We start from the raw sequence: 12,373 nt of genomic DNA on the forward strand, positions 1-12,373 counted from the left end.
AATTGAGAGGCGGGCCTTCTGTGGTGGTGACGACTACAAGTGCTTTGTGTAAAGCTTACGCTCACATTCACTGTCACCCTGAGCAAGCTCCAACACTTTATAATGTTCAAGTTTAGCGTGCTAAGCTAACTGACGCGAGCTGACATCCTTTTTACAAACAATTTATGTTATTCAAGGAGAACTTGAATGTATGAACCAAGTTTCATGGCAATCCATCCAATATTTGTTGAGACATGTGACTGAAAGCCAGTGATGCCAAACTCATGGTGCCACACAACGGAAGATGTTGCATATTATACTTTTAAAAATGTAGTATGTTGCATTGTCGGTTGCGGTTTGTATACAACAAAAAGAGTTGTCCCCTCTCAAGGAGAAAGTGCGCGAGAAAAGAACACAGCGGTGGTCGAGCGAGCATGAGGCTGAGAGAGGGAGCAGCGTCAGTGAGAACAAATCAGAGGAACAAAACGTTATTTTCTGATTGTTTCACAGTAGTTACGTTCTAAAGCAAAAATAAAAGCACCCACAACACTACAATGCTTATTGGTATTGTGGGGCCCAAAGGCATTTTGTTGATGCCCAGAAATGTCTCGGGACACCCCAAAATAATAAGAAAAGAGAAAGTGTTTCTGGTGGTCGTAGGTAATGATTGAGAGGGATTATTTTGTATGAGTCATACATTGTTTTTTAAACACTGCACATTGTTGTAAGCCGACGCTTTGAGCCACTGAGGTGACACTTTACTGTTGACCTAAGTGACGCACTGATTACTGTCTGATGAAGTCCGAGACAAAGTTTTTCCAGCCGAACACTCAGTCCCTTTAGTTTCCTGTTCACTTCTTGTCCATGAAACTCAAACATATTTCTAATAAACATTTGACTTTCAGAACAACACTAAACTAAGCTACAGCAGCGAGAGGCTGCCTCGGCGTGTGTGGTCAAAGACTGTTTACCTTCCAGCTGATCAAGGATTGGTTCCTACCCGTAGATCTGAGCTCTGATTGGCTTGTAGAATTCCTTTGACTTATCTGTTGTATTGCTTCTCCCACTGTGAAATATGTTTGTTTAATTTTTTTGACACTCTGCCTTTGAAATGTGTTCATGGCAAGCTGGAAGCAAAGTATTCTTGTCCTTTGACATGTCATGTGAGCGTGACCAAACAATCTAACCTGTGACTGTTCCTCACATATTCAGGTAACACAGAGGAAGCAGTCTCATCACAACCATCTCTAAGCGCAGTGCACAGTCGAGATTTCCTCTGACGTTTTGAACAGGCCTCAAGCCGTAAGCCAATCCAAAGTGAACGATGGCAACATCTCCAGACCATTCAGGCTGGAAGGAAGAGTGAGATGGAGGAAATAGAACCAGAGAAGAAGAATGAGAGGGATAACAAAGAGAGAGAGAGAAGGATGGGTGACTGGGGACGAGATGAGGAGGAGACGCTGCAGGAAAGAGAGAAGAATCAAAGGAAATATGGACCAGCTACAAACAGTAGGGGAAAAAGAGGACAGGAGGAGTAGAGCCGATAAGAGATGAGAGACAATAAAGACAAAGGGAGGGAGACGGTAAAAGGAGACGTGAGATGTGATCAAATATACTGTGAATAAGAACTGTTCAACTAAAGATCTGAAACACAAGTCCAATGTCTGCGGCATCACCAGCGCTGATTCATAGGAACATTCTGCTACAACCGACCACTGAGAAGGTTTCTGTCAATTGTTTCTTTATTTGACTCCAGAGGGTAGAGGAAATTGCCCATCATACAGTTTTCAGAACCGTGGGGTTGGAAGGCATTTCATCAAACCTCTTATCCATCTGGGCTGAGCATCAACATGTGTAACTGTAAAAACCTAAAGATTCGATTGTGATCTGTAGTTTTTGACTGGTGAGCAGGAAGAAACAACACTTTTGTTTAGCAACCTAATTCATTTCAAAACCTGCAGCTACAACGTGAAAATGAAATGAGCAGCTGAACATATAAAATGTTAATTAAGTTTATCTGACACATCCACTGGCAATCACAGTGTTACAGAGTGCTTTATCTTTTACGGTACAAGTGAAAGGCGCTACAGTAAGACTTGCAGAGAACACATTAACACACAATTTGGCATTTTGGCATGTAACGTACGATCAAGTGAGTGTCCTTTAAAGTATCAGTTCTTTTAGTATGAAGCTCCCTCTTTGTGTTACTAGCCCTCCACTGCAGCTCATTTTACCTTGCACTATATTATTATGTCTAACCTTCCTCCACAGAGGAAGCACTGGGAAGCAACATTTCTGCCAGCTCCGTCTAACTCATTTGCAGATTGAGATCTGATCACAAATGTGGGCAGGATCGAGAAAATTACGTATTTATATCGAGTGTAAATGCAAAGGATCCTTAGATTGGATGTCATTATCAAGATAAGCTTATCCAGCTACAGATACATGTTAATACCAGGTGTTACACCTGCAGAGTTTCTCATTTAAACCAGTCAGCGCTGGCAAAAGGATTAGAACGCTGAACGCACATTGCTAATAAAAAAGAGCAGGGAGCGACAAAACATTCAAACAGGGATTTGTTAGCCTTTAGAGATTATTAAATCTGATTATTCCATCAACTTGCTTTGCATTTGAGAGAGAGACAGGCGGAGCAGGGCTAGCTGTGTCCAATCCACGCTGAAGGGCTGTTGGCTGTAGCTTCATGTTTACTGTATGAGAGTGCTATTACTTTATAAACTAACTTTAGACAAAAAGCTAATAAATATATTTTTCCAAATGTCAAATTATTTCTTTAATGTTTTACTCAGAGACTTCTGCTGACCTTACAATATTTCACATTCAAATATGCTGCTCCCACTGTTCATCTGTTTAATTGCATCTTGAGATTGAGAATAGTTTTGAGGACACACACAACTACGGAGGGGGACCATCATGCACATGTGAACGCCTGTTAAAAAGCTAATATATCCCGAACAAGCTCAGTTACACTAAAGCAATAAAGCAAGAAATACAGTACAGTATGGGTATTGCTGTATTCTGGTATGTGTATTGTGTGATGTGTAATTTATTGGATTTCTAAAAGCTGTATATTTAAACTACACTGTAACTGTAAAACTACGGACAAGAGTTAAAAAATTAGCAATAGCTATAAAGTATCTGTGCATCAGTTTCATTCTCAATACTGAAACTTGGTCCAATTGCATCGTCCCTATCAAATACATTTTATCAATTAATTTGACCTTTGTGTCGTCTCTCCAAGTTTGTTTTTGAGAGTGAATGGTCTCATTGTTGCCCCTTGTAGCCATAGATGGGAGGAAAACACCTACGAACACTGCCGTTCACACCAAGTGGACGACTTCATTACGGCTTGGCGTACCACAAGGAGGCGCCACAGACACCGTACAAGAAATGTATCCTTTATCAGAAGTTAAAGTATGTTTCTTTTGGTTTTACAAGAGAAAAGACTTTGAGGATGAAACCTAATGTCTGGTTAACCACCAGCCTCTGTTACAGAGCAGCGCACAGCCGCTTCCCGGAGCTTTTCCAAACACCTGGGACTGTTGCCCACACAGTGAAGTCCAGAAATGGTCAAATATATCCTCATAAACATTTCTGTACAAAGATTTCAGGTGAGATGAGGGATTGAGGGAGCAATCCTGAAGGTGTTCCTGTCTCAGTAGGTGCTGTTGGATGAACTACAGAAATTAAGTAGAGGATCAGATATGTATGTTGCCATCTAGGCCTGCCAAAGACTTACCATTGTTCCATGGCATCTGTGGTGCATACTGTATCTTTATATTTAGTTCCATATTTTACGGTGCCAGAGTAATAGCTGATTGGCGAGCCACAGTAGCCTTGCCAGACTCCTTCCTCTCTGCCTCCTCTTATCTATCATTCTGAACACCTCAGTGTTTACGGCAAGGAAGCACTAAAGTAGCATTATTTGTGCTCAGTATCCTTTCAGTTGGGTCGGATGGAAGACGGAATAGTTCTGTTCCTTCTTCACTTCTCCTTCACCAATCTCTCACCACTTTCCTTTCAACGGCACCCAGAGCTCTGTCCCTCTTATATCAGCAGATCACATGTGTGAACTCACGTGGCTGCAAAGGTCATCACAGAAAATGTAAAGATGGAGTGACCTGAGTTTTGAACACCATCCTAGTTTGTCTTTTTGTTGCTGACTCTATTCCCCAAAACAGCTTGAAGCAGACATTCTCTTATGCTGGCAAAGCTCGGACACAGTGAGGAGAAAGGTGTAGCGTGAGAGTAGACTGAGGGTAAAAAAGGCTCTAGTCAAAGTCAGGCTATGCTCACTGACGTGATGAGCCTACTGTCAGTCTCAAATTTCCCAGAAGGCCTGTCACACCCTCCACACCCTCCACACACACACACACACACACACACACACACACACACACACACACACACACACACACACACACACACACACACACACTTGTCTTCATTTGGAAATATTTCAGTCTCATTCTAATTTGGGAAACACGCCATTTAAAAAGTGTGACACTTACTCTAGCATGAAAGTATAACTCCAAATTAAACTCATTTGATTTCAAAGTAACTATAAATAAATGATCTTGGTCCATGTCTGTATGTGCAGACCCACAGAGTCAGTGTCTCAGCCACATCATTACCTTGGCTGAAGTTAATTAATGGCATGTGACAATAGAAGAGTGTAAGTGTATGCAAGGGTCTCTCATCTACATCATCTCCAAAAGCACAACACGCAATCTGATAAATGCCTTCTGGCTCACGCTCTTTTTTTCTTTTAAATGACTTCTGTCTGCAATGTGTGTGCATGTCATATACAGTACGGGAAGGTTCACATTAACATTAGGGAGATTGCGTGCGCGTGAGGTTTCTATTTAGTTCTCATCCCCTTTCTTCCGCTCTGTAGGTGTGTGCGCACGTGTGTGCGTGTCAGCTGCGAAGCCCCGCCCTTCGCAAAAACGGAGTGAAGGAGAGAGTATGAATGCGCAAAGTAGACAGTACAAACTGAAACGTGCACATAAATTAGATCAATAGCATAAGCGTTTAGTTTATTTAATAAAAGAGCACCTGTCAGTGTGAAAAGTGAGTTGTGAAAAATATATATATATATTTACTTTTTTTTACTTTTTTTTTTTAATTCGGCGCTGGGCTCCGTTGGCGGGGTGCAGGGCCCTGCCAAGACAATGGTAGGGGAAACACTGAGATTGTGACACGACATAAACTCCGCTCTGCTGCATGAGAGTCTCTCCACCCATACTCCACCCAGAGTGTCTGCTTCACACCGCTTCCTGCATTGGCACAGAGCGTTAGCACTAGGCATAAATCTCCTAACATCTTTCCTATATGAGTGACATTTTTAGGGATACGAGGGATACTGCTTTTGCTAAACAAAAAAATGGTTAAGAATCTATTATAAGTCCTTTTAATAGCACTAATCTATCATGTATGTGAGTCCTGGTTATTTATAATCACTATTCTAAATCTCATCTCAAAAGTTTCGATATGACACTTTGACACTTCTATCATTTAAAATACAACGCTAGTCGGCCACACCTTCCATAGCATTTACAAATATTTGACCAAGTGTTGATTATGACACCATGTTGTGTATCAACTAATCAATCAATCCAAATGATTTACATAGCCTAATATCATAAATTTGCCTCAGGGCCTCTACAATCTGTACAGCATACGACACTCTCTGTCCTAAGACCCTTGTACCCGACAAGGAAAGAAACAACAATTAAAAGGTGGAAAATGTTGGAAACCTCAGGGAGAGGCTGAGGAGGGATCCCTCTCCCAGGACGGACTGACGTGTAATAGATGTTGTGTGTACAGGATAAACAACATGATACAATTACAACATTCAGTTATCACAGACAATCTATATGACACATGGATGAGACCAGAGATGGTCTATTACCTGGAACAAAGCTGCCCTGGACGACGTCCTTATAAGCCCACCAACCCGCATCAAGCTTGGATATAATAGGCTGAGCTGCAGGGAGAAAGAAAGAAAGAAAGAAAGAGGAAACAGCGCTTTAGTAAGTGAAACATGTTTCTTTTCTCCTTTGGTAGTGTAGATGCTCCGTGTGTGGTCAAAACTCCCATTGAAGAGAAGGATAAAGTTAAAGAAAGTTAAATGGAGACATACTGAGAGCAGAAAATAGTTAAACTCTCACCGTTAAAGTTTATTAGTAGGAGTAATTAATAAGAATTACAGCTGGATTCTTACAGGGAGTATTGTAAAAAAAGGGAAAGGTGAATGAAGTCACACTGGGAGCAAAACTGAAGCCATGATGGGACAAATGTAAAAACACAATGTACACATATAGCAAACAAGCCGACACCAACAGTGTATTACTGCGGTTTGTAATGGAATTACAAATTCTAATCCCTGATACTACTCATTACTGAAAAAGTCACATAACCGTAATGCCTTATTAAGTAATACATTACTGCTTTATACTATGTGAGTACGCAGCAGCGGTGCCAGATAATTGCGATTTGGGAGCTACAGCACAGGGTTGTTAATAACAGGGGATAATAACAAATAGTACTGCGACAGAAAAGTGAGATTCAATGACCCCCAGGCTTTTATGCTACATAATTCAAATGTTACTAAATGTTTAGTGCTGTAACAAAACACAAACACAATTCCTTCTGTACATTTAGAATAAACAAACTCAATTATGAGAACAGGCACAAACAAACAAGAACAATCCGAATCAAAGGCCCAAATATATTGTTGCTGTGAGCAAAGACGACTCCATCACTTTCTGCACTTATGGTAATGCGGAGCCATCCTTCGTTTGGTGGAAATCGGACTGGACAACTCCTGGTAGCTAGCAGTGGCCGGCCAGCTGTAACTAGCCCGAGGCACACAGTAGTAACATACTCTCAGCGTGCAACGCTAAATACATTAAATTACAATATTAATGCAGTACGTTCAGTACGTACTGTTTGTTATGTCAGGGGTGCGTGTGTCCCTCTGCTCGTTTTGAATTTTTCATACTTTCAATAAATATTTAGATCTGTGCTTGTGCTACGTGTGAGTGCTCTGATTAATAAATGTATTCATTTATTTTGAAAGAGTAGTCTTATGTTGTTGTTACAGGTAGGGTTCAGGTTCATCACTTCCCAACCCCCAGGAATTTGAATTTTTGTGATTATTTATTCATCAAACTCTCCAAGAGACGCACCCATTTTACTCCCTGATAATGCTACATTGTAAACAACACAAATCCGTATGGAAATCAGCAGGAAGAGCTAGTTAACGTTAGGCGTCAGCTGTTAGCAGCCAGTATTGGAGGTGCTATTGACTAGCATTAAGGTGCATTCAGGCTCTATTCAGTAAAAACGTAAATTGGGCGAAGATAAATTATAAAGTTATAATGATGTGTTCAAATGTAATCTTGTAAAATGTAGTCTTTGGTGACAAACTTGAATGAATCCAGTAGTTTGAAGGAGATATTTTCAAAGCAATGTAAAATAGATATAAGCAATTATGACCATTTAAACCAAAAACAATATTCAAACATCATATAGGCGTGTATGTTGTACTACATGGGATTTATTGTTTAGTTTTTGTATTTGACTGTGGTATCGCATTGGTATCAAGAATTGTGGACTTTCACTGGTATTAGTATCACTACTACTACTACTAAATTTCTGGTATCGTGACATCCTTATTGACCAGTATACTTGCTGACAACCAGACAGCATAACCTACATTATGCTAATGAATCACTCTGAGTTGAAAATGTGAAAATATACTTAACCGGGGTTTTTTTCAGTCAAATGTGTTTGTATTCTTACTCACTGAATTCTGTTTATGATGCTTTTCGATCATTTTTATTTGACAATTTGTATTTGATGAAATGGATTCCTGAGATGGCATATGCTGTTATAGCTGCATGGACAGAAACATGAATTAGTTTGGCAATATGTGTCACTTTATTCTACAACATGATAATGCTGGTTAAGGATTTTTGGTTAGGGCATTAATGCCATCTAGTCATAATAAAGCTCAGTCTGTCATGACAGGTAGTAGTACTACACTGAAGGTCTTTCCTTCACACTGGTTACATTGTGTGCAACCAGCATCAGACTGTTGTAAAACAACCACAGAACCCCCCATGCTTATGTGCACGTCACGGCCACTCTGGACAATCCTTGTAATTCCACCACGCTCTGCTGCTTGTTGAGAGGTGTCCCACTGAGCAGATTGAGCCGCTGTGATGAGCAACATGATGTAATAGAGATTATTGAAAACTAAATGACCCAAGTCCCAGACAACAAGTTTCTATCTGAGGAAAACTCTGCAGTATTTCTAAACTTTAATAGCTCTAATACTAATGCATTCTTTCTATTCCCACTCTGGGCCCAAGCTAACCATAGGTGCGCCAAGGTAGCCAGGCAACAAAATGACCAAAAGTGCGTTTTGCCCGCTCTCCTCTGGTGGACAGGTGGGGATGACAAGGTCAGGAAGGTTCCAGGAAAATGAAGGGGCAAAGAAGAGAGAGATTGTGAAACTGAAATTGGAATAAAGGGAGCCAAGGTTTCATCGACATACAGAAATGGAGAACTTGGGCATACATCTCATATCAACCACTGTTGTTATCATGCCTCTTAACATTAATAAAGCATGTATATTCATGTGTATATAACACTGAAACATTAAGATGTTGTTCTTGTTGGATAGGGACGGGTCACATGACACAATGAAATCCCCCTATCAGCTCTTTAAAAGCTAGAACAGCCCCAGCGAGCAACATGTACACAGCAATGTATTTGAGTTCTCTCTTACATTTAGTATGTGCAAAAAGTATAATATTTTATAACATTTCAAGGGGGATTCAGAAACATATACAAGCAGAAAATAATAAGCATGCCAGTGTTGTTTTACTTGTAATAAATGTGCACTGATGTCAATATGATTCATACTGTAGATTCAACTACTTTGTAATCATCACTTGCCATTTAAAAAATTGGTCTGTTGATTAATTTTCATAAAACTGAATAAACTTCTAATTAAGCTCACAAAGTAGGTCAAAATGGAGATTTGTTCATGTGGGATGCGTGGTGCGAGTCCCTGTGGTGGGTCTGCACTGTTGGTACACAATACATCACACTTTGTGTCCTGTGTGTTTCTGCCATCTAACCCTGCAGGTTGCACCCAGGCTGACTGGCAGCAGCACAAGTAGAGCTGAGCCGCTGGAACCTGACAGGTACATCTGAACGGTAGAGTCTGTGTTGAACCAATGCAGAACCAGGTCACATGAACCTAACAGGAACACGTACGCATTGACTCCTGAGTTAAGTGCATAGGCATGGTAGAAAAAGTTTTCGGATCCTTTCCTTAAGTAAAGGTACTAATATGACACTGCAAAAATACTATGGTGCAAATAAAACTCATGTATTGAAAATGTTACTTAAGTTAAAGTATGTAAGTATCATCAGGGAAATTGACTTAATGTGATGAAAATAAGAATGAAAAATACTCAATAGCCTCTGTGGCCGTTGTGTTATTATATATTATATCATTGGGTTATTATTACTCATGTATATAGTAGAATGTAGTAGAGAATTAGTTGAAAATGGCATGAAAAGAAAAGACTCCGTGTACAAGTATCTCAACTTTGGACTGAAGTTGTACTTGAGTAAAAGTACTTAGTTACAGTTGCTAGTACATCTCATTCACATCTTTTCAATTTAGACTCAAGTGTACCTGATCTGCACGTCTTTAGTTCGAGAGAAACCAGAACACATGGAGGAAACCCACACACACATGTGAATATGCAAACTTCACAATACAGTGAAGCGAGTCCTCACAAGATATTACAACATGAAAAAGAAGGCTTTGGTTGAATTGTACAGGGAAATGGAAATGTTTGGATGTTACAGCTACATTACTGACTGTAATTAGAGGTGAGAGAGGTCCAAAGCAGAGGATTTAATATCATCAGATTAACATGAATATTCATTGCCTTTTCAATTAGCTGTAACCACTTTCGTTGAGTAGAAGCTCACTAATATTAAGTATGCAAGACAATTGCTCAAGGGTCGAGAAGTAAAAGTGACAGGAATGGAATGAGAAAAAACTGCAATGACAAGACATTCAGGGCCAGGACTGAATTGGAATATATAAATCAGGACTGAGCAGAGAAGAGGAAGAAATTTCACACTGACTCACCCTCTAATATTTGCTAAACGTAGCTAGCCTACAGTTAATGTAATTGTCTAGTGTCGGGCCTAAGATTTCAAAAGCATTTACAGTGAATACTGATAAATTACACAGGTTCTTCCAAAATTGAGTGAATGTCAACATGTTTGCTGAACAATATTAAAAAGGGACATTCTATTGATTTTACACATACAGTCGGTTTGCTAGTCATGGGGTGTACTCTTTAGCCTGTGAAAACAGCTATACAAGGTCCTCTATGGCTCTGGAGCGTGGCGGTATTATAGGAACTGGATACGGGACTTCACCCATCTTTTATATTCTTCTGGGAAAATGCTTTTTGTTGCAATACCGTGGGTGGCCACTGGGACAGGCAAGTCTGAAAGCTGAGTGGCAGCACCATATCAGCTCTATGCATCCATGCTCTCAAGGGAATTTCGTCTAGGTGGGGAGAATAACCATGGGGAATCTTGGTAGGGCGTAACAAAAGGGTTATTTAGAGAGGTGGGCTTCTACAATGCAGGTGCTATCTAGTTGCCTTGTAGGAATTGTAGGTTCCAGTGTTTTTGGACCTTCTCCTATATTTCTTAAAGTCCTGATATCTCAGCCTCTGCTGCTTTATATTTTTGTAATCTCTATGACAGTGCCTAAACTTTATGGATGAGCCATATTAAATGGCTGGAGCGTACTTTTAACATTGAGATAACATCCACACAATGGACTTTTGTTGTATTTCATACTCCTCCTGCACACGCCTACTCTCTCGATGTGTTCTGTCTGTCTCTACACTGTCACTATCTCATAAAGACTATATGCACCAAAAGAATCAACATGATACATTTTCTCCCTGATAACAGCTACTGAAAAAAATTGGAAATATAATTTCCTTTTAACTTACTTTTAAATACATTTAGTGATTGCCTAAGCCTAAGCATTGCCTACTTAATTCTTCATGTATGGGCTAACATTGAGTGAGTTTGGCCTAGGTCTTACTACTGATGTGTTGGGGGTCAGTTAAAAAGAGATCATATTGATCATATATCTACATGTTAGGATGAAAATATCAAACCGTGTTTTGTTAAGAAACTGAGGCTGGCAGCTTCAGCAGTGCCGACTAGGAAGCCTTGACTCATCCCAGTGTGGGAACCACTGTATGTGACTAAAGGGATGGTTGCCTCAGTGACACATGGTGTATGAGCTCTCTGACATACTGACAGTGACATCCCTTAGCATGTGTGCTGTAGGCTGCAACTACTATCGTCTGCGTGTGCGTTCATTCGCGTGCATGAGAGGCTATGGGTTGTGTTGAGTTCTGAGTTTTGAGGCATAAATTCAATGGTTATGCATCTCAGCAGTGACTGGTGGCACTGTGCAAACAGCCTGTTGACACGTAGGCCGCCTGTAAACACTGTAAACACTTCATTTAACTAGTGAAATGAGTATGTCGGTAGTTATGGTGATTTTACAGGAAATTATGATTAAATTCATCCAACTATCCTAAATATCTGAATCAATATATCACTAAAATAATTACCATAAAGCGATGACAGTAAGAGTGACTTGCTTTAAGAGAATGCATCACTGCAACATTTTCAATCATTTTATTTCATATCCGAATTGAATTTTCTAACATTCTCCTGTATTGTTGTGTTCTATTGTTTTGAACCACCATAGTTCTTTCTTGGCTTCTTACCTGATGACGTGCAGATGATAAATGTTTGCAGAATCACAGATATTTCCCAAACGACATGCATTCTTCGTTCAATTCATGCTCATGTTCTGCAGCTGTTACGGGACGGCGCCTCGCGGGCTCGCACTTGTAGACACGGCCTAACTTTGAACATTTTTCCCCCCACTTCTTTGGTTCTTGTCCCCCGTCTGTCCCCTGTGGAGCGCCGAGATGGTTTGAAGCCTCACCGGAGATTCGTCCTCACAGCATCGTCCACCTTCGCTTCCCGGTTTGGTGTTCAAGCAACATTTCGGTGTTTTAACCCGCTTCTGTCATGTGTCTATCTCCGTATCTATCGACACTAAAGACATTTCAGCTGTGAAATCCGTTCATGAAGCATTTTCTTCTTCGCCTTTTTTCCATTGGAGAGGGTGGATGTTTGTAGCGCACCGCTCGTCTGCAGCGGATCAGGCAACTTCACTCACGACGCAAAGCGCACCGAGGGCGCACAGACGGGCAGAGAGAATATTCAT

General features: G+C 40.5%; 1 protein-coding gene across 1 annotated transcript in view; it reads right to left on the bottom strand.

The window, feature by feature from the left end:
- Positions 1-12,292, bottom strand: part of LOC115012659 (carbonic anhydrase-related protein 10-like) — a 77,606-nt gene extending 65,314 nt beyond the window's left edge. Inside the window, exons 1-2 of the mRNA XM_029438379.1 lie at positions 11,865-12,292; positions 5,912-5,986 (exon numbers count right to left, since the gene is read on the bottom strand). Of these exons, the coding sequence (XP_029294239.1) occupies positions 5,912-5,986; positions 11,865-11,925 (136 nt within the window). The 5' untranslated portion in view covers positions 11,926-12,292. The remainder of the gene's footprint in view (positions 1-5,911; positions 5,987-11,864) is intronic.
- Between the last annotated feature and the right edge of the window lie 81 nt (positions 12,293-12,373).

The sequence above is a fragment of the Cottoperca gobio genome, chromosome 8 (genome assembly GCF_900634415.1).
Source record: "Cottoperca gobio chromosome 8, fCotGob3.1, whole genome shotgun sequence".
In the NCBI taxonomy this organism is placed as follows: Eukaryota; Metazoa; Chordata; class Actinopteri; order Perciformes; family Bovichtidae; genus Cottoperca; species Cottoperca gobio.